General features: G+C 37.3%; 1 protein-coding gene across 1 annotated transcript in view; it reads right to left on the minus strand.

Moving 5' to 3' along the window:
• Positions 1–121: 121 nt before the first annotated feature.
• Positions 122–24,244, minus strand: part of DYTN (dystrotelin) — a 68,907-nt gene continuing 44,784 nt past the window's right edge. The window contains exons 10-12 of the mRNA XM_004033111.2: positions 16,587–16,743; positions 13,625–14,117; positions 122–2,673 (exon numbers count right to left, since the gene is read on the minus strand). Of these exons, the coding sequence (XP_004033159.2) occupies positions 2,570–2,673; positions 13,625–14,117; positions 16,587–16,743 (754 nt within the window). The 3' untranslated portion in view covers positions 122–2,569. The remainder of the gene's footprint in view (positions 2,674–13,624; positions 14,118–16,586; positions 16,744–24,244) is intronic.

The raw sequence follows: 24,244 nt of genomic DNA on the forward strand, positions 1-24,244 counted from the left end.
ACAGCATATTTTTGAATACTGAATGAAGCAAAAAGTAAAACAAAACAGACAACTGGCAAATAAAGCATTCTTCTAATGAAAACAAAATTAATAAAAGCTCTGGACCCCAGGTAATGTTATTGGAGTCTCTTTATTTCAATATTTAATGTTACCACTAATGACATCCAAACTCTAATAAAATAATGTTTAAGTGTAAATACATACAAATTATTTCCCGATAAGCATATTTGTTATTTGATTAAATATTATAACTCTATAAGTGGTTACACTTTGCATTGAAAAACAAAATAGAAGGAACAGCATTATAAGAGAAGAACCCATAAATAATTATTTTCCTGAAAAATGACCAGGCCTGAACAAGGTTTATAGCAGAGAATTCCAATTAGCAAATGTATTTGAGTTAGAGACACAATGCTATTTTTATCTCTAATTATTCCCAACTCTCCAATCATTCTATTATAACCAATATGTAGGATTGACAGCCAGTTTGAATTTCAGATATGTTAGCAATTCCCTTGCTTTTTTCAGGTCCAAAGGAAGCCTCAGTAAATCTTTTCATTGAAGGATTAGGACCCTCCTTAAACTAGAAATTGCATCTAAAGGGTTATTATCAGAAAACAGTTTCATTTGAGGATTAGCTGAGTCTTCACAACAGGAAAAGGAAGCTTGGGGAAAGAGGTGGGGGAGAAGGCCCAGCCTCAGCTTTTGGCTCCTTGGGAAAATTAGTATTTTATTAAAAAGCTGCCACGCTTTGACTACTTTTTCAACATATAGGCTCATGATTTTGCATTGATGGTGCTTTTTCTAATGGTTTTCATCATATTCTTCAAAACCATCACGTAAATTCACTCTCTCTTATAAATCATCAAAGAGGAACTACACTTGGAGAATGAGCTTGCAGAAGAGCCTGCCCTTTGTTCTTCCCTCACCTTGGTACTCCACAATGGGGATTGGCAATCTTTTTCTGTAGAGTCTGATAGTAAATATTATAGGCTTTCTGGACCATCCAGTCTCTGCTGTAACTAATCAATTCGGCCTCGGCAGAACAAAAGCAGTTATCACAATACATAACTGAATGAATATGGTTGTGTTCCAACAAAACTCTGTTTATGGACACTGAAATCAGAGTCCATACACTTTTCAGGTGCCACAAAATATTTTTCTTTGGACTTTTTCAATGTTTTAAAAAGATATAATAACCACACTTAGCTCATAGCCTGTTCAAAACAGGGAGCAAGCCGAATTTGGCCCAGGGACTGCAGCTTGCTGATGAAGCTTACCAAAAGTGTAAGGAACAAACTGGGATGAAGTAAAAAGAAGAGTAACTATGCTAAGCAACAAAACTAAAACCAAAAGTTTATGATAAGCTGAAAAGCAGATTAAAAACTATTAGGATGAGATGGAACAGGGATAACCTAGTCCTAATCCCATCCAATGGGACATTATTTCACTCTGTAAACAGTTCTAGGAATTACAGATCATATAAAAATCCACCGCCTTTCTGAATGTAACATGGCCTGCATCTCAAGATAATAGACAAAAACATTGAAATCAGCACAATGTTTATTGAAAGGAAGTACAGAGTAGTAGTTAGAGTATAGGCTCAGAAGCTGAGTTCAAATCCCAGCTTCATCAAGAAGTGGCCAAATCAACTTTGGACAAGTTACTAAACCTGTTTGTGCCTCAGTTTCCTCATAAAATGAGAAATGTACTACCTAGGTTTCTTGTGAGGATTAAATGAGTCAGCACATAGAAAGTGCTTAAAAACTAAGTGCTCTAACAGTCAAAAAAGGTTAGCTATTACTTTGGGCATTAGTAAGTTAAGCATCTATAACCTAATCCAACATAACAGAGAAAGGAGGCACACTGATGCTTTAGTGAAACTTGTTGGATGTGGAGATTTTAGCGACAAACATTCATATATTAAATTTTTTATTTTGAGATACTTGATTCATATACAGTTATAAGAAATAATACAGAGACATCTGTATGCCCTTCATCTAGTTTCCCCAATGGGAACATCTTGCATAACTATGGTACAATATTACAACTAGGAAACTGACAGTGGTATAATCCAAATTTATTCAGATGTTACCAGTTTTACATGCACTCAATTGTGTGTGTGTGTGTGTGTGTGTGTATGTATGTATGTAGTTAGTTCTTTGCTAAGCCTATTCTCCAGCAGAAGCATCAAGATAGAAAATTAGGCCATCAATTCAGTAATTTACATGATACTTGAGGAAGACAGTTGCATGCATCCATGTAGGTCACACGCTTGAATGTTACTCCGGAGGTATTCACAGTAAGGATGGCCCTTCATGAAGAGATCTGACTCTGCCATATCTTCCTTCCTTCTTCATCCTCTACGTGCCCCGCTAACCCCCAACCTTCACTCTGAACTGCAGAACTAAGATACATAAGTAGGGAGGGAGATCAAAAAACAAAACTTGTTTTCTTCATAGTTCACACTAAACTATTAAAAGAAAGGTAGAAGTCTTAATTCTTTTAATACAGTTGTGCAACTGCATTTTGTCATCACACCAAGAGGCCTTTGAGCCTGGACTCCATTTCACTTCAAATTGGGCAAGGCAATTTGATCAACAAGGGCAGAGAAGGCCCTGCACACTCGCTGAGCCCCACTGTACAGGTCCATGTTTACTGAAGACTCCGGGCCTGAAATCAACAAACAAGAGAGTCTTTTAGAGAAACATACCGGTAGGTTCTCATGAAGATATTGATAAAGCTCTCACATGGAGGAGAAACAGAATCCATTTTTCTTCAGTTCTCAAGGACAATGTCCTTAAGTTAGCTAGCAAATAAGATGGCTATTATTTACCACGATCATTACTACGAATTCAGTCAGGCATAGGTTCTTAAGAAGCACTTTCCCACGGCTCCTTGCACAAATCGGAGTAGCCAGAAAGCCCACTATTGAGCAGTGGCTCCAAAATTCTGTTGTATATAAAAATCACCTGGAGATTGTGAAAACAGATTTCTGGACCTCACCTACAGAGTTCAGATTCTGTTCAGGTGGGACGGAGCCTGAGCATTTATATTTATTGTTAAGTTCCCAGGTGATACTGATGCGGCTAGTCCAGACACCACATTTTTGAGAACCAGTGCTCTATAGTTACCTGATTAATGGTTTGAGTGTCCCCTATGATCTGTCATAATAGGAATTGTGGTGTAGAAAGATCTACAATTTGGCAGGTATCAACTAAAATTTTGATATGCATAATCTTTAACTTAAAGAGTTCTGTTTTTAGGAATTGATGTTACAAACATATTTACATTTGCGCATAAAGATATATATTATAAGGATACACACCAAAGTATTTTTGCGATAAAAATTGGAAGCAACTTAATTATATACCAATAAATAAATTATAGTGTATTTGTACCCTGGGATATTATGCAGCATTTTAAAAATGACATTGCTCAATGTCTAAGATATTGAACAAGTGAAGAAAGCAAAAGCATAGTATGATCTAACTTATGTTGAAAAAGTAAAGACATACATATGTGCATAGAAAACGGTTTGAAGGAAACTCACTAAGCTGTTAATAGTGGTTATCTCTGAAAAACAGGTGGGAGAGAGTGAAGAGCATGATGATGAATTCATTTTTTAAAAAATCTGTGCACTTTGCATTTTAATTTACAATAAACATACAATATTACATTATTTGTGTAATTAATAAAAATAAGATCACAGGAAATGAAAACATGGGGAGATTTATTATGTTAGTTGTTTACTTTATAGCTACATAATTTATATTGTGGGTCCATCTGTGCTGTTTTTTTTGAACATAAGGCTAGAGGGTTCATGCATTTTTTATCCCACTTATCACTCCAATACCGCTCCAGAGGACCTTGACTAAATAATATTTTATTGTCTGACTAACAAACCTTGTCCAGAGGCAAACTTATTTTAAGACATTGTTTCTCAGGCCACAGTGATAAAAACTTAAAATATAGCAATAAATAAATAGGAAATCCATAATCAACCTCACATACTGTAATTTTTCTTATTGTTATTCATTGTTTTCTTTTTCAGCTTTAGTCTCTTGAAATATTAAAAATAGCCAAAAATATGCACCTAACACCTAGCATGTTGCTTGGCATATATTCGGAACTAAATAAATGTAAGGACTGAATTAATATAGCACATAGGCAGAGACCTAATGAGATGTTAGATGGAACACTTGTGAAATTGGCAGTCCAGAGAAAATCACAATGACAAAATAATTCACTTAAATGTAATTAAAAGTCTATCTAGTCTTCGAATAAATCAGGGATGTGAGAGTAGACTACAAGAATGATAGATGTAGAAATGAAAAAGTATTAGGTTTTTTAGTCTATGTTCACTCTTCTGGGCAACTGGAATACTGAGCCCATATCTTATTTCCAATAATTAATTAAGCAAGCCAATATGTATTGAATAGCTACTCTGTACTAAGACCTTTCCCTTGAGCTCCAGATTGTACATGTTGATTGCCTCTGTGATGTCTTCATTTGGATGTCTCTCAGGCAATTCACAATACGTTCAAAACAGAACTCTTGATTTGCCAACCGCATAACAGTTTTCCCAGCTTTCCCCACTGCAGTAAGTGTATCACCATCCATACAGGGCAACACCGTCATCTCTTGGCTAGACTGCAGTAGGCTTTTACCTGGTCTCTTTGCTCACCCCTTGCCTTTCTCTAAGTCACTCTCCACACAATGCCAGAATGTTTTAAAAATAGAAACATACCCCACTTCAAAATAAATGCCCAGTGCAAGCACAGTGCTTGGCACACAACAAATGCTTGATTAATATTTGTTGAATGAATGAATTAGTGATTGAATGATGAACCAACTAGACTTTTTTTCTGCCTTCATGGAGCTTAAATGCTGGAAATCTATCTTTTCCCATTAATTACTTCTGTGTATATCTGTATCTCTATCTATCTATGAAGCAATGAATATAGTGAATCCTCGGACAACATGAATTTGAACTGTGTGAGCCAACTAATTCATGGATTTTCTTCTACCTCTGCCATACCTGAGAAAGCAAGAGCAACCCCTCCTCTAACTCCTTCTTTTCAGCCTACTCAACGTGAAGATGATGAGGATGAAGAACTTTATGATGATCTACTTCCAGTTAATGAATAGTAAATATATTTTCTTTTCCTTATGATTCCCTTAATAACATTTTCTTTTTTCTAGCTTTCTTTTTTGTAAGAATGCAATATATGATACAAATAACATACAAAATATTTGTCGATCAACTGTTTATTTTACTGGTAAGGCTTATATTCAACAGTAGGCTATTGGTAGTTAAGTTTTAGAGGAGTCAAAAGTTATATGCTGATTTTTGGCAGCATGGAGGGTCAGTGCCCCTAACTTTTACATTGCTCAAGGGTCAACTCTGTATCCATTACTATTCCAGTAAACACTTCTAGGATTCCCAGGCAACATTTGAGATTACCTTATGAACAAATGAAATACAAATAAAGTGCTCTCCTGAGCTTGGTCATTTCCTTAGAATTTGCTAAATTTGAAGTTTTATTTTCTGATTACTTGATACTTTTCAGTGATGGTTCTAGATGGGGAAAAAAGGAACAGGAATAAACCTCCTGCTCCCCACCCTTAACCATGCTCTCATACATATAAGATCATGGCATATGCAAATAGAGATTGTTTTACTTGTTCCTTTCTGATTGGGATGCCTCTTCTTTCCTTTTCTTGTCTAATTACTCTGGCTAGGACTTCAAGTACTACGTTGAATAGATGTAGTGAAAATAAGCATCCTTGCTTTGTTCCTGATCTTAAAGAAAAAAACTTCAGCTTTTCACCTTTAAGAAAAAGGAATATGATGTTAGCTGTGGATTTTTCTTATTTGGACTTTATTATGTTGAGATAATTTCTTTCTATTCCTAGTTTGTTGAGAGTTTCTCATGAGAGTGTATTGAATTCTCTAAAATGCTTTTTTCCTATACCTATTGTGATGATTGTATGATTTTTTTTTTTTGAGACAGAGTCTTGCTCTGTTGCCCAGGCTGGAGTGCAGTGATGTGATCATAGTTCATTGTAACTTTGAACTCCTGGGCTCAAATGATTCTCTTGTCTCAGTCTCTTGAGTAGCTAGGATTATAGGCATGTGTCACCATGCCCAGCTAAATTTTCTTTTTCTTTGAGATAGGGTCTTGCTCTGTCACCCAGGCTGGAGTGCAGTGGTGCAATCACAGCTCACCGAAGCCTTGATCTTCCAGGCTCAAGCCATCCTCCTGCTTCAGCCTCTTGAGTAGCCGGGACTGCAGGCATGTACCAACACATCCAGCTAATCAAAACAATTTTTTTTTTTTTGTAGAGATAGGGTCTTGACAAGTTGCTCAGGCTGGTCTCAAACTCTTGGCCTCAATTGGTCCTCCCACCTCAGCCTCCCAAAGCACTAGGATTATAGGCATAAGCCACCACACCTGGTCATTGATTTCTTCCTTAACCCACTGGTTGTTCAAGAATGTGTCGTGTAGTTTAACATCTCTATACATTTTTTAGTTTTCCTTCTGCTATTAATTTCTAGTTTTATTTCACTGTGGTTGGAAAAGATATTTGGCATGATTTCAATCTTCTTAAATTTGTTAAGACTTGTTTTGTGCATTAACACATGATCTATCCCAGAAAATGTTCCATGTTTGCTGGAGAAGAATGTATATTCTGCACTATTGGGTGAAATAGTCTTTATATGTCTCTCAGGCCTATTTGGTTTACTGTGTTTAAGTCTACTATTTCCTTACTGATTTTCTGTCTAGAGGTTCTAATCATTATTGAAGGTTTATTGAAGTCCCCTACTATTATTCTATCACTGTCTATTTCTCCCTTCAGTTTTGTCAATAATTTCTTTATATATTTAGGTGCTCTGATGTTTGGTGTATATATTATAATAATTATAATATCTTCTGGGTAAATTGACCCTTTTATCATTTTATAATGACTTCTTTGTCACTTGTGTGAGTTTTTGACCTAAAGCCTATTTTGCCTCATATAACTATAGCCACCCCTGCTGTTTTTGAATACCATTAACATAAAATATCTTTTTCCATACCTTCATTTTCATCCTTTGTGTCCTTAAATCTGAAGTGAGTCTTTTGTAGACAGCAAATAGTTGGGTCTTTTTCTTCATTCCATTCAGCAACTGTATGTATATCTTTTGATTGGAGGCTTTAATCCATTTATATTTAATAATTATTGATAGGGGAGGACAATTTTGCCATTTTGAGAGTTGTTTTCTGTCTGTCTTTTAGTTGTATTGCCCCTCTTCTTCTAGTTTGCTGTCTTTTTAAAAAAATATTATTTCATTTTTTTCTTTTGTGCATCTTTGACAGCTATTATATTTGCACTTACTATGAGGCTTATATAAAAATCTTATAGAAATAACAGCCTATTTTGGCTGATAATAACTTCACTTCAATTGCATTCAAAAAGTTTTCACTTTTAGTTCCCATACACTTTTCTAAATAGTCTTTTTTTTTTTTTTCTTTGAGATGGAGTTTCACTCTTTTTGCCCAGGCTGGAGTGCAATGGCATGATCTTGGCTCACCGCAACCTCTGCCTCCCGGGTTCAAGTGATTCTCCTGCCTCAGCCTCCTAAGTAACTGGGATTAAAGGTGCATGACACCACGTCCGGCTAATTTTGTAGTTTTAGTAGAGATGGGGTTTCTACATGTTGGTCAGGCTGGTCTTGAACTCCCACTCTCAGGTGATCCGCCCACCTCGGCTTCCCAAAGTGCTGGGATTATAGTCGTGAGCCATCTCTCCCAGCCATCCCCATACACTTTTCTTTATGGTTTGTTTATTTTTATTTTGTTCATTGTTTCGTTGTTGTTTTCATTTTAGAGATGGGATCTTGTTGTCTTGCCCAGAATGGAGTGCAGTGGTGTGATTAGCTCACCGTAACCTCAAACACCAAGGCTCAAGTGACCCTCCCTCCTCAGCTTCCTGAGTAGATATGACTATAGGCATGCGTCACCACACCACACATCTTTACAAAAATTTTTTGGTAAAGATGTGGTCTCACTATGTTGCTCAGGCATACTACCAGCTTCAAGCTAGTAACTGCTTGTTGAAACTACTAGCTTCAATCAGTTCCCTGACTCAGCCTCTCAGAGTGCTGGGATTACAGATGTGAGCCACCACATCCAGCCCACATTTTGTTACTGACATCACAATTTACTTATTTTTGTATTGTATATTCATTAACATATTTTAATGTTATTTTTAATACTTGAGTCTTTTAACTTTCACATTAAAATTAAAATTATTTAAATACCATTTTCATTTTATAGTATTTTGTATTTGCCTGTATATATTTACCTTTACTAATGAGTTGTTGGATATAGTATTTTTGATTGATAGTTTATTTCTTCTTTCAGCACTTTGAATATATTATGCCATTTCCGTGAGATTTCTGATGCAAAAACTGTTATAATCTTATAAGGGTTTCTTTCTACATGATAAGTCACTATTCCCTTGCCACTTTCAAAATTCTCTTTTGTGTTTGACTTTTGACAATTTGATTATAATGTGTCTCGGTGTTGAAGTCTTTCAGTTCATCTAATTCAGGGTCTGTTAGGATTCTTGGATCTGGATATCCATTTTCTTTCCCAAATTTGAGAAGGTTTTGCCCTTGTTTATTTGAATAAGCTTTCTGACCCTTTCTTTCTCCTCTGCTTCTACAACTCCCATATTACAAATATTGGTCAGCTTAATAGCATCCCATGTGTCCCTTAAACGTTCATCCCTCTTTCTTCTTTTTTCCGTTCTTGTCAGATAATTTCAAATGATCTGTCTTTGGGTTTGCTGATTTTTCTGCTTGATCTAGTCTGCTGTTGAACACTTCTATTGAAATTTTTAGTTCAATTATTACATTCTTCAGCTCCAAGACTATTGTTTGGTTCTTTTAAAAATTTCTTTATCTCTTTGTTGAAATTCTCATTTGGTTCATGTATTGTTCTCCTGGCTCACTGAGCATTTTTATGATGGTTATTTTGAATTCTCTGTCAGGTAATTCAAATATTACTATTTCATAAGGGTCCATTTTGGAGCTCTTACTTCTTTGTTGGACTATGTTTCTCTGTTACTTCTTCTTCTTTACTGTTTATTTTGGTATCTGTGCAATAGAAAAAATAACTCTCTCTCTTAGTCTTCAAGACTGGCCTCATACAGAATACCCTTAGCAATCAGCCTGGTCAGAGATTCTCGGGGGCTGTTCAAACATTCATCCTAGTCCCAGCTGCCTTTTGTTTTTAAGCATCTCTCAGGCATCTAGAATATGATGGGTTTTGTCAGTAATTTGAGACAGGTTAGACAGAAGCCCAGTCCCTTGGACAGCCCCCAGAAGAGTTAGAAAGTTGGATGAATGGTCCAATTGTTTCCTCCTGCAAAGTGAGAAGCTGGGATATGGGTTTTATTTTCCTGTTTGCTTTGCGTTGAGCCTTTTGGAAAAGCTATGGTAAGTGTTTTCATGATAGTCCAAGATACCATCTTTGTTCTCAAACCATGCCCTCCTAATATCATCACTCTACTCCTCTGTCTTGACTTCTCATCAGTGAAACCTATAGTGGCAAATGAATAGTAAAAAAGGATGGAAAAAGAAGCTAGAAAAATAACTTAGTAGACATATGCAAGAAATTCTACTATCAAATGGAAAAAAATAGTTGAATAATACAGTAAAACAAGAGGACTCTTTTTTTTTTTTTTTGCCACAGCAGAGGGAAGGAACAGCTGACACTTTTTCAAATTTATTTTTTACTGCAATTTTTATGCAAATTATTCACTACTGATTTTCAATCCAAGTTTGGAATTTAAAGAGGTTTGTGGAACTTCTACACAATTTTCTCTTTTCCATTAAGCTCTCACAGTCTCTTTTTTTTTTTTTTTTTTTTTTTTTTTTTTTTTTTGAGACGGAGTCTCACTCTGTCGCCCAGGTTGGAGTGCACGGGCGCGATCTCAGCTCACTGCAAGCTCCGCCTCCTGGGTTCACGCCATTCTCCTGCCTCAGGCTCCCGAGTAGCTGGGACTACAGGCTCCAACCACCACGCCCGGCTAATTTTTTTTGTATTTTTTAATAGAAACGGGGTTTCACCGTGTTAGCTAGGATGGTATCGATCTCCTGACCTCGTGATCTGCCCACCTCGGTCTCCCAAAGTGCTGGGATTACAGGCATGAGCCACCACGCCGGGCCCAACAATTCTCAAAAAGAAAAAAAAAAAAAAAACTGGATCAGTAGGGAGATTAGAAACTTCTTGCTATTATCTGATGCATCCATGATAGAGATAGAGGCAAACGAAAATACTTTGATTTTGCTTGTTTCACTTTCCACATCTTCATCCATGTGGTTATCATAGTTCTGGCTCTGATTAAGTTTGGTATACTTTTGGTAAGTATGCATAGATTATGTTTAAATTATAAAGTGTATTTTAGTAATCCAAATTGCCAATGGCTAAGTGAAGTTTGAAAATAGGATCCTATTCAATATCAAATTGAATAATGATATAAACATAATTAGAAATAATTGGGTGAGGAGTGATATATAATGCAAAACCATAGCCATGAAGATTAATATGGTTTCTCATGTTTAAATGCCTTAAGGAAATAAGACTAATATAAAAGAAGGTAAAGTGAAATTTTAAATCTCATCAATTAGTATTTGTTATATTACTATTCAAGAAATTTTATGTTTTCTATACTTGCAAAGTATAGAATACTATAATAAAAAAGATGTGTAGCATTCTGCTCATATCATAAGCACATTTATATAATAAGGCATACTTCCTGCAGAAACATCTCAATGGTTCTATTGAGATTGTGAGTGAAAGCATTAAGTAAATATTTTGAGACTTTTAAAAATATTTTCTACAAGATTTGATAATGCTAATTCTATATTTATACATTATTGCATCAACTGAATTTAGAAGTATACTTCACCTTTTTATAATTTTCCTTTTAATGATATAGTGATGCATGTATATTTATATCTTGATAAGGTCCCTTGAAATATGAATGAATCTTTTAGCTTTAAGTATTAAATTGCACAAGTATTGGGATACGGCCTTCCAAATATGTGTAGTAGACCTAGCCTGCAAACAATCTAAAATGTGCAATAAAGCTACTACATCTGTGAGGGCTGACCCAACACAACATTTTAGAAATTATCAGCTTTCTCCAGCTCATTTAGAGAAACAAAAATAAAAAATAAAAACAACATTAATACGCTAAAGACTAAAAAACTTTTCTATAAAGTCCAAACTTTTGGTGAAATTTTCCTAAAAAGGTCAAGTGGATATTGACTTCGCTTTGAATACTCATCGTGACCCCAGAAATGTTTAGATGGAAATGCAGTGGGTGGAATTTTGCATCAGCTTAAGAATCAGCACAAGCAGTTCCCATCCCTTGCCTTTTGAGCATACTTCTGGCATCTTTCTGAACTTGTTTTTGTTAATACAAAGATTATAACTCCAACTCAATTTACTTTAGAGTATTTTAGAATCGCCGAATAATTAGTTTATTGACTTGGTTCTACCAAGTTCTATGCAAAGCTGACATTATTATGTACTCAGTTTATAGCCCTCCAACACTTATGGGCTGAAATGTGCCCCCATCCTACCCCAAATTTATATATTGAAGGCCTGACTAACCCCTAGTGCCTCAGAATGTGACTGTATTTGGAGACAGGGTCTTTAAAGAGATAATTAAGTTAAAACGAGGTCGATAGGATGAGCCCTAATCCAATATAACTGGTGTCCTTATAAAAAGAAAAAATTTGGACATAGACATAGACATACATAGAAGGAAGGCCATATAAAGCCATGAGGGAAGACAGCCATTTGCAAGCCCAGGAGAGAAGTCTCAGAAGAAACCAACACTGCTGACACCCTGATCTTGGACTTCTGGTCTCCAGGACTGTGAGAAAATATATTTTGGTTCTTCATTTAAGCCACTGAATCTGTGTTACTGTGTTATAGCAGCCCCAGCAAACTAATACGCCAACTCAGAAATATTTTGAGAAGGCCTCCTCTGATGCAAAAACACATGAGTATTTTATCCTTCATTTTATCACAAGTCTGTAGATGATCACTCCAACATAAGACAACTTAAGCTTTCTTAGAAAGAAATTTATATATAGTTGACCCTTGAACAATACAGGTTTGAACTATATGGGTTCAAGTCCACTTATGTGTGAATTTTCTTCTGCCTCTGACACTCCTGGGACGGCAAGACCAACCCCTCCTCCTCCCTTTTCTTCTCCTCAGCCTACTCAACATGAAAATAATGAGGATGAAGACCTTTATAAAGATCCACTTCCACTTCAATATATTTATCTTTCTATGATTTTGAAAACATTTTCTTTTTTCTAGCTTTATTATAGCAGTATATAATACATATGACATACAAAGTGTGTGTTAATCAACCGTTTATGTTCATTGGTAAGGCTTCCAGTCAACAGTAGGCTATTAATAAAGTTTTGGGGAGTAAAGTTACATGCGAATTTTCAACTGTGCAGGGGGCCAGCACCCCTAATCCCTGCGTTGTTCAAGAATCAACTGTGTATGTGTGTCTATAAATAGTTCCTGACTTATGATGGATTGACTTACTATTTTTTAAATTTTATGATGGTGCAAAAGTGATATGTGTTTAGTAGGAAATAATACTTCAAATTTTGAATTTTGTTCATTTCCCAGGCTAGCAATATGTGGTATCTTGTGAAGTAGGGCAGCAGCAGTGAGCCACAGCTCCCAGTCAGCCACATAATCACAAGGGTAGATGATCAGTAGTGTACTCCACAGCATATTATATTTAATGACTTACATGATATATTCAACACTTTATTATAAAGTAGGCTTTGTGTTTGATGATTTTGCCTAATTATAGGCTAATGTAAGTGTTCTGAGCACATTTAAGGTAGGTCGGTTAAGCTATAATGTTTGGTAGGTTAGGTATACTGAATGCATTTTCTACCTAACAATATTTTCAACTTACATTGGGTTTATCAGATGTAACCCCATTGTAAACTGAGAAGGATCTCTCTCTACATATGTAAAGATAACAAAATACCCTAATGAGAAATAAGACAATGGCACTCCAAAACAGAAGCAGTAACTACAGTAAAGAAGGATCTTTTCTAAAGCCTTCAGAATTTAGCAATGAATCATAGCTTATGAAGAAGATAATAATGATAATACTACTTATAACATAGAAACTGTAATCAATTCTCTTCTAGAAAGAGAGTTACAATATTATCACCGTTTTTAAATGGTGACATAGGCTGCCCAGGTATATATGATTTAGGGATACTGATAACAATATTTTGCAATAACAAAATAATAAAGCATTTACTGAATGCTCACTATATGCCAGGTTCTATACTAAAGTCTTACATGGTTTATCACCTTTAATACTCACAACAGACCTGTGAATTAAGTAATCCTAAAAATCAAGTTCAGAGATGCTACTGATAACCAATAGATTCAGAGCACTGCTACATACTAGATGAACTGGAGCTGTTGGGCTGTTATAAAATCAAGTTTTTAAAAAGGCAGCTTGAATCCTTGGCCATCACGATGTCTATGGATTGTGAAAACCTTACCTGATGGTGTTTTTAGATTGAAGGCATCCATAAGTTTTGACAATAGTTCTTGCAGTTCCTCTTCCTCCAGCTCATCCTTTCTCTCCTTGATGTTACCTGCCTCTTTCTTTTCCACGGCTGCCAGAGCAGGACTGCTCATTTCAGCAGGAACCATTTTGGGGATGTCCTGCTTCAGTCCCTCTTGATAACTGGGTAGGGTGCTAATGACTTTCTTTGGCATCTTTTGTTTTTGGCTTTGTGCCCTGGTGCTGTGCAAAGTGGTCTCTGGTGATTCTGGATTTCGCAGAGCATGCTCTGCATTTGTGTGACTTCTGTGACTTCTGTCAACCTCATCAAGCTTAGGAAGAGGTTCCCCTGTTGAAGCATCTTCAGTGGCATTCTTGATCTGCAAATAATCCCCTCCCTTTGGAACCTTTTCAGTTGAAGAATGGTCAACCTTGTTCCCCACATTTTGAAAGGAAGAAGATGAAGGACCGGGTGGCTGCAACCTTGCCTGGGGAAACAAAACTTTATTTATGAAGAAATTAATGTTTATCTTACTTTTTCATAAATGCATTACATTTCAACATTCCAACAGAACATTCTAATGCAAGACTTTTTTTTCTCCTCTGTAAATATATTATCATTACTATTAATTTTAATTTATTCTGCTAATTCTATGTCAACCTAAAACTCTCTACAAGAGTTGGAACAGCTCAGATTCTAAAATAACAGAGGGAATAATTACAAGAAATTTAGGAAAATCCTGGGTTCTAAAAAGCCCAGGTTCTAAAAATACCATAAGGAATTTCTGAAAACATAAGCATATGTTGAATTGACAGATAAAAATTATTACAATAAAGCATTTTATAACAGTCTTTCTGGTAGGTTTGTTGTGAAGGGTTTCACAGTAAGCCACAGGGAGAAAATCCAGGGATGTGCTCCGCTTGAAGCACAGTTCTCATTGTGTGGCCCACAGACCCTAGGAGATCCCCAAGACCCTTCTAGGGTTTGTGACGTCAAAATTATGTTCATAAGGATACTTAGATGTTATTTGTTTATTGTATTGACATGTGCACTGATGATGCAAAATCAATAAGTAAAGCTGTTGGTGCTTTAGTGTGAATCAAGGCAGTGTCACCAAACAGTGCTAATAATCAGGGTATTCTTCACCCTCATACACTAGCAGTGGAAAAAAAAAAAAGCCAGTTCTGCTTAAGAACACCTTTGATGGAATAGAAAAAGTTCTTAGTTTTAAAAATATGAACACGTCTTTTAAATATTATGTGTGATGAAGTGGGAAGTGTGCATAAGACACTTCTGATGTGTACTGAAATACGAAAGGGTTGCCTCTTGTGTCAAAGAAAGACTGACAGACTATGGTTATTCAGACTTGGGTATTTGTCAAACAGTTTCTCAAAAATGAACAAAGCGAGAATGTCACTGCAAGGAGAACAATTAACAGTATTTGCTGTCAGTAATAACAGTTAAGGCCGGGCGCAGTGGCTCATGTCTGTAATCCCAGCACTTCGGGAGGTACAGGTGGGAGGATTGCTTGAGGCCAGGAGTTCAAGACCAGTCTGGACAACATAGTGAGACCCCCCTCTCTACAAAAAATAAAAATAAAAATTAGCTGGGTGTGCTGGCATGAGCCTGAGATCCTAGCTAGCCACAAGGTTGAGGCAGGAGGATTGCTTGAGCCCCAGGAGTTTGAGGCTGCAGTGAGCTATGATCCTGCCACTGTACTCCAGCCTGGATGACAGAGCAAGACCCTGTCTAAAATGTATATTTACATACATGAAAAACAGGCTTTCAGTCAAAACTTAGAATTTTGGAAAACTTGCATCCTACCAGTATGAGCTTGATAGCTTTCCAATTCTTAGGCAATGTTGTAATTACATTGGCAGTGACATTAATGAACGTGAATTTTTTTGACCCTGTATAATAAAATGGATGAGCATTAGGACATTCAGTATAGCTCAGTGAACCAATATTTTCCAAATGACCGATGTATAATGTTACACAATCATGCATGGCTAAGAGATCCACTTAAAGACCATGTAAGAACACTGGATTTCAATGAAACAGTGTGACATAAATATGGTTTCAGATTAAAGTCTCCTTTAAGAAGCTGTCATGTATCATGTTTTGGTGTAGTATTAAAGAGAAGTATGCCTCAGTATCTGAAAGGCTATTAATATACTTCTCTCTTTTTCACCTGCAAATCTGTGTGAGGCTTGATTTCTTCAGATACTTCAACCGAAACACATTGCAGCAGATTGATTGCTGAAGTGGTTACAAAAATTCAGCTGTCTTTTATTAAGCCAGGTAGTTAAAGAGATTTGTGGGAAATATAGAGCAATGCCACTCTTCTAAGGTTTTTAGAAAAACATATTGTTTAAAAATGTCATCTGTATATTTAATGGGTTTATTATTTTTATGTTTTAGTGAATACATTTTAACTTCTCAGTTTTACTTTGCATTAATTTTATTACTTATTTAATTTATTTAACAACTCAGTTTTAATTTTCGGTAATTTTATTATTTATTTAATTTTATTTTATTATTAATTTAATTTTCATTCATTCATTTTCATTTTGTTTCTGTGGTTATATCTACAACAACAGATATTGATGCAAAAAGATATAACCACAGAACCAAAATCCCCTCAGGGTTCTCAAATATTTTTAAGACTGTACAGGGATCCTGAGATCAAAAGGTTAAAAAACCGACGCTATAAAGAATCACTTTGCCCCAAAGTCTATTGTTTATAAATATTACAGATCCTGTTGTTTCTCAATGGCACTGCCTTCATGGAGGGATAGGATATAGCCTGCATGAGGAAATGGGAGGTCAGGGTACGGGGAGAAGAGGCAAGGGAAGAGGCTGATCAAAGTAAGGTGGGAAGCTCCTCCCTTGGCTGAAGGACTCAAGGTTAGACTTCCAGGCAGTCCAGATGGCCAGTGTCTCTCACATTTTATACCTGTAGGTCCCGTCTTATCTGTTGTAGCTTGGTCCATAGACTATCCTGGTTGGTTCTGAGTTTGTGAATCCTTGTTTCAAATCGACTTCTTTCTTCCTGGGAGGTGTATATAGCTTGCAACTTGTCTTTGTATTGGTTTAACTGTTTTTTAAGGAGCCTGAAAAGAGAACAGATTTGAGCGGTTTGGAAGGGCAAGAGGCCAGTACACTAATTAGAGCCCTGGTAAGATGTATTCCAGTCCTTTTTGTGGGAAAAGATGCTGGAAAACCCTGTGTCTCAACTGTGTTTTTTGTTGAGACGGAGCCTCGCTCTGTCACCTAGGCTGGAGAATGCAGTGGCGCAATCTTGGTTCACTGCAACCTCTGCCTCTTGGGTTCAAGTGATTCTCTTGCCTCAGCCTCCTGAGTAGCTGGGATTACAGGTGCACACCACCATGCCTGGCTATTGGAAAACCCTGTGCCTCAACTGTTATCTCACATTGATCAATATTGTTGACACTGTTTGTTCACCATGTGCAGCTGCCTTTGTGTGTATTATGGATATGATTCCACTAAGCATTCCACTGGCTTTAGAAGTATTTCAGAAAACTCACCAGGCATATTACAGATTACTTTTGACAGCTTCCCTCTACTGGCTACTTAAATAGGAATATTGACTTTATACATTATCCTTTTGTCTAGAAATACTCCATTCAGAATTAAAATTCCCCCCGTCATGGCTAAACACCCAACACTTGACCAGGAACACAGGGGAGGAAGAATATTGCAGTTCATGGATTGTAGGTCTGCTTTGGCTTCTCTTTTTGTCTAGTTGTTCATTGGTTTAAGAATGAACCAAGAAGCTGGGTGCACTCACTCATGGGTGTGTGTGTGTGTGTGTGTGTTATCTTAGTGCTTTAGGAGGCCAAGTTGGGGTATCCCTTGAGGCCAGGAAATTGAGACCAGCCTGGGCAACATAGCAAGACCTCATCTACACACACACACACCCACACACACACACACACACACACACACACACACAAATTAGCTGAGTGCGGTGGCACCTGTAGTCACAGCTACTTAGAAAGCTGAGACAAGAGGATCACTTGAGCCCAGGAGTTAGAGGTTACAGTGAGCTATAACTGCACCACTGCTCTCCAGCCTGGCTGACAGAGAGAGACCCTGTCTCTAAAAAAATATGAACCAAGTAGTCAAGGTAATCAGGGCAATTCTTTAAAACAAAAGGCAGGCTATGTTGCTCTTCTGCTCAGAACCCTCCAGGGGCTCCCTGTTCATTTAGAGTAAACAAAAGTCCTTACAGAGGTGGACAAGCCCCACAAAGACGGCACAGACCCCCCTTCCCTCTCTGACCTTATCTCTTGCTTTCCGGCTTATTCACTGCCCTGTGGCCATATGGAGCTTCTCACTCCTCTTTGAACACCCCAGGTCTGTTCCCCACTTAGAGTCTGCTCTTCTGCTCCCTCTGCCTGGATGCTGTTTCTTCCCCAGCTCATTGCTCAGTTCCCTCCCCAACCTCCTTCAAGTCTTTGCTCTCAAGGCACCTTTTCAGTGAGGCATTCTCTGACTGCCCTACTTGAATACACAAATGACAACCCCAACCTCTCCTCCAGCATGGCCAAACTCTTCCCTTCTTTACTTGTCTCTGTGGCATTCTGCCATGTCTAATTACTACAGAGCCTGAAGAGTCCAGCCTTCAAACTTCTAGACGGCCATACACTGTGACAGACTATGGGCTTTACTTATTATTTTACTTATATATTACCTACTCTACTCCTTAATTAATTGCTTATTGTCTATTTATTCTGGCAACTTTGTGTGTGTGTGTGTGTGTGTGTGTGTGTGTGTGCATTGACATGTCTTCTGGATCAGGCCTAAAATAGTTCCTGTCATATAGTAGGTTTACAACTAAAATTGTCTAAATAAAGTAATTTTATTTGATCACTGCTGTTAGCATATTTGTGGAATTCGTGGAAATTGGCTGTCTGGTACGAAATGCAACATTTCTCAGTGTTAGAACCTGCGAAATTCCTAATTGCATAGAGCTTGGGGAGGTCTTGAAATTTAGTTGGGCTCCCATGCAAAGCAGGCATCTCTGAAAGATAGCCCTTTAACTTCCAGACAGTCACACACAGGTGAAACAGGAGTCTGACTCTAAAATCCTTGCTTGTAATTGGAGTTTCAGGTATATCTTTATGATGGGTTTCTCAGAAAGGAGTCAGCCCCGGGATTTTACACAGCCAACAACAAAAAAACATTCTCAGACAGCCTGTCTAGACAGTGTTCTCTGGACCCAAAGTGTTGTGCTTGTTATGACCACTAACGATGTCAGGCTCTCTCTTTTCCTCATGTTGTCCACCACCCATGTCTGCTTCCTCCACTCTGGCCCATCCACCAGGTCTGGACAACTAGAAGACATACATCCCTATCCTTCCACAATCCAGGTGAAAGAAGGTAGGACTCTGTCAGAAATCCAGTTCTTTTCTTCTTCTGCTTCTTTTTAAAGAAGAGACGCTTATGGGTTGTTTCTAGTAAATACAAATCACCTGGTGCCAATATTTCCAGCAACTGGGAGCCCAGGACTTTCCAGGCAATTATCTACTCATAACAAACAGTTCAGGTTATCTAAGAAATAATTCCTTTCAAACGACCTGAAATCTGCCTTTCTATACTTTTATATCTTTATCTGTATTCCTGCTTTCTGGTGGAGGCTAAGCAGCTTGAATCTCCCATGTATTAACCGTTCAAATGAAAACACGAATACTCCCTAGGCAAGCTAATCATGCCCAAAGCAGTGAAATGTTATTTAATTTGTCTATTACTGATATGGTTTGGCTGTGTCCCCACCCAAATGTCATCTTGAATTGTAATCCCCATAATCCCCACATGTCAAGGGCAGGACCAGGTGGAGGTAATTAAATCATGAGGGCAGTTTTCCCCATGCTGTTCTCATGATAGTGAGTGAGTCTCACGAGATCTGATGGTTTTATAAGCATCTGGCGTTTCCCCCGCTTGTCCTCACTCCATCCTGCCACCCTGTGAAGAAGGTGTCTGCTTCTCCTTTGCCTTCCACCATGATTGTAAGTTTCCTGAGGCCTCCCCAGCAATGTGGAACTGTGAGTCAATTAAACCTTTCTGCTTTGTAAATTACCCAGTCTCAGGCATTTCTTCATAGCAGTGTGAGATTGGACTAATAAATTTACCTAGCACAGTGTAGACTAATAATAGATAACTAGTAATTGAATCGTACTCTTTCTGTTAATGTGTCTGAGACTGTTGCTTTTAAAATAATCAGTGACATAATTGACTATCACTGAACTTGCAGTTAACTACCACATATATCACAGGTCTTTTTCACACTACTTGTGCACATGGGCCTGCAATTGTGGGACTTTAATCCCTTAAAATTTGGTCTTTATTAACTGCCTCACTGTTCCAGTCTATTAAATCTCAGTGATCCAAGACTGTAATTCAGTTTATTACCTAGGGGTTTTCGTATCATGTCACACACACAGTTTATTACCTAGGGGTTTTCGTATCATGTCACACACACATTTGAGAATTGGGCTCTCTACAGTTTCATCCAAATTATTGATAAAAATGATGGTGCAGACAGGAACAAAGATGGAGCTTCATGTTATATTTCATTCAATAATCAGCCTTACACTTTGGTACACTTTGTAGTGATAAATACTTTAGCAGTATACAAATGGTGTAAATAGCAGACATGGATTATATCAAAGGGAATATTTAGTTTAAAATGATTCATTTTAAATAATCATTTTAAGAAGGTAAGCTAAAAAAACTAAATTTTAAAATTTGCTTTTATTTCTACATTTTCAATTTTAATATAGCCTTTCTAGTGCTTTACTGCTTTAAAAATGTTTTCTAATTTCTTTTTCTTATTGCATGAAAACTACTTTTAATATTTAAATTATTTTGATACTTTAAAAGTGTTTATTGAACTCCTTTTCATGAGTTATAACAGAATTTAGAAAATGTTTTATTTCTTCTGTACATTTAGATTAGGAAGCATATCTCATCATACATATATACATAGAATTGCTAGTTTATCGGACATGTACTGGATATTAAGTATTGTGCCTGAAAACAAAGGTCTTCCCTCAGGGGAAACTTCTTACTGGGGAGCCAGGAATTCTGTCTTCTAAAGGAATAACAGCAGGAGCTAAGAGTTCAAGAGATGATTAGTTCCTTAAGACACAATAAGAAGATGATAGACAGTTTCCATTCAGCCTAATAAACCTAGTAGAAAGTTAGAATGCTGTTGGATAACAAGTACTGATTTCTTTAGAAGAAGGTAAAACACATACATAACACAAGATATACACAAGAATCAATACTTCACTAAAAGTGCTTAACTAAATTCCAAGGAATAAAATCAGGCAATCGAAAGTCAAAACTTACTTAGCCTGGTGATTTTTGTTATGCTTAACTACTCAAATAGAGTCAAAGCTCCCTTTAACTTTCATATTGGAATCACAGGATTTCTTGGCTTAAAATTTTCTCCCAAATTAAAAAAAAGGGGAAAATTTTTGTAGAAAATTTTTCTCTAAAAGCAAAGGAAATGCTATGGATTTCTCTCTGTGGTCGGTATTTGCACATACTCATGTGGCTCCTATCTTCTTTCTCTATGGAGAGCATTAATGGATTCATGAGTCCTCGGCAGTTCATTCCTAGTGCTGACCATGGTCTGGAGAAGGAAGAAATAAAAAAAATAAGTTTTTGGTTTGAATTTAACCCACATTCCTAAAAATCCATATAAGAACATGATAATTATGTTTTTCAAAGAAATTCAATCTATTTCAAAAAGTGGCTGCTGTTTGGGTTTACATTCGTGTATCATGATGCAGATGTTTACATGCTCAAAGTACAACTGTGTATCCAATTTCACAAAAGAAGTTAAAACAGTTTTAGGTTTTAGAAATAACGTCACAATAGTCTTTTGCTCAAGTTAAGTTGCTACCCTGAATGTCTTCTTCCCCAAAGGCATCTACAGGAAGCAGTTGAGTCGCTTTCTTTCCCTTGGCTTAGGAAGTCTCTTACTTCTACCATCCACCTTTAACTTTCACTTTCTTGTTTTTCCTTTGCTTGCTACCTGCGTGTGCACTAAAGTCATCATTTCTTTTCAAATCCACCAAGTGTTTTGAATAAATAACGGTCAACTTGGCTGTCACTTAGGAATTACCCACCAAACCTTGTCTCTTACATCACACTCTGCGCCCTGAACTGCAACCCCAGGGCAAGTTCTGACCTGACCCAGTCTGGCCCAGGCTCCTGGGGCACCATGTTCCAGCCCTTGGCTCCCACACATCGGAATGAAAGATTGGATTTCATTACACTCCATCTATAAACAGCTGTGGCTACAATCTGCAGCCTTCTCCCATCCCTGCAAATGATCTGAAGAGGGGCTGGCCATTTTAGGAACATTGTTCCACAGGAACAGCCTGAAAAAGCAAAAGGGCAGTAGCAGGAAGAAGAAACTGAACTATATACAGACTTAAAGTCACATTCTCTGGTTGGTGTGTGCCCTTTGCAGCCCCTTTGAGTGAAATGTGCCACTGCCTCTTCATTCAAATACTTAAACAGCTTCCACATGCATAGCATAGTCTTTGAATCAGCGAACTTTACATTATTTTTAAAATAATTACAACTCAAATAATAATTGCAGAATATCATGGCTTTGTAAAATGACTGTACTCTCATAAGCCATTTTTTACCTCTATTCAGTCTCTATATATGGTGGAGATAGAGTAGGAAAAGTATATACATATGCTATAAACTTATTTACGTGTTCTAACACTTAGGGAGAACAATGAAAAACCTTAAAATTCTCAAATAATTCAGTGATTTAATGTATATTATTAATATGAAGAAAATCTTTAAAAGAATTTCTTGCACCAGTATTATGTGGTACATATTTTTCTGCAATTGAGAAGCATTTCAGGTTAGTGCAAATGGTGGTATATCCATAGAATAGATACTATGGTTTATTTAGTCATTCTCAATGAAAGCATAAGCTGTTTCCAATATTTCAAAATCTTCAAAATGAAAAGCAATGCTGTAGTAAACATAGCTGTATATGCCTCCTTGTGCACATGTGCAAGGTTCTTGGGTTTTAAGTTTAATAGACACTATCCATTTGCCCCTTTGGGCAGGTGCATGCGCGTACTCACACACTTGAAAATGCATAGAAAGAGATCTGCAAAGATATACTTCAAACAGATTACCTCTGGGGAATTAGGGACTGGACCTGGGTTGAGAATTATGGTTGAAAAGGACCTTAGATTTATTTATAATATTTTAACTTCTTATACGTCAAACAGATTCATGTCTTATTTCTATGAAGTGCATTTTTTAATAAAAATATATTATATACCTAAGATAGGATGTAGCAACTTTAATAATGAAGGTGAGAGGGAAGTAAAAGAAAAGTGAAATAAAGGAACAAAACAGCTCTTAAATTTCCTCCCTCAGAACAAATGGATGTTACAGTGAAGAAAAGCCTGAATTGTGAATGTTTTTCCTTCCTCGTTTGTTTGAAGCAGGAAATAGAGTATCTCCTTATTTGTCCTCATACGTCAGTCCAGCTCTCTGTCACACACTCTAGCATGATGCCTGTGTCTTGGCAGGTGTCCCATGAGGGGTGTCTCCAGGTGTCCCAGTCTATATGAGCTGATGAGTAAAATGCAGACAGGCCCAATAAAACATCACACACAGGTCGCCACTTGTCACTGGATGGTCACAAGACTTACTCTCCACTCACACTTAACTGCAATACGGAAACTCCAGTTTTTCTCTGACTATTATAGATGACCATATTCTGAAAACCTTTCTTAAGCTCAGACTGTACTGATTATGATTGCAGGAAAGCTTACAAGTGGAGTTACACATGTGAGGGCAAATAAACAGCTGATTGAAGACATGCTAAAGTATTTGCAGAATGTACACTTAAAAAAAGATAGCATTTCTAATCTCTTTGATGAAAAAACCTCACTGGGATTTTTAAAGTTCACTCCCCCATCTTATTTTTCTTTTTTAAAAAAACTTGCATTTTGAGTTCAGGGGTACATGTGCAGGATGCACAGGTTTGTTACATAGGTAAATGTGTGTCATGGGGGTTGCTGTACAGATTATTTCATCACCCAGCTATTAAGCTTAGTATCCACTAGTTATTTTCCTGATCCTCTCCCTCCTCCCACCCTCTGCCCTCCAGTAGGCCCCAGTGTGTGTTGTTCCCCTCTATGCGACCATGTGTTCTCATCATTTAGCTCCCAAGCTCCCACTTATAAGTGAGAATATTTCTTTCTTATCTCTTCCCTTTTTAAAATTTCTGAACATTTTACTGACATATGCATGCATCGATTCTCCTATTTTTTATTTTTTTATTTTTGAGATGGAGTCTTGCTCTGTCGCCTAGGCTGGAGTGCAATGGCACAGTCTTGGCTCACTGCAACCTCCTCCTTCTGGGTTCAAGCGATTCTCCTGCCTCAGCCCCTCGAGTAGCTGGGATTACAGGCACGCACCACTACGCCCAGCTAATTTTTGTGTTTTTAGTAGAGACGGGGTTTCACCACGTTGGCCAGGCTGGTCTCGAACTCCTGACTTTGTGATCTGCCCACCTCGGCCTCCTAAAGTGTTGGG

Source organism: Gorilla gorilla, chromosome 11, assembly GCF_029281585.2.
Source record: "Gorilla gorilla gorilla isolate KB3781 chromosome 11, NHGRI_mGorGor1-v2.1_pri, whole genome shotgun sequence".
Lineage (NCBI taxonomy): Eukaryota > Metazoa > Chordata > Mammalia > Primates > Hominidae > Gorilla > Gorilla gorilla.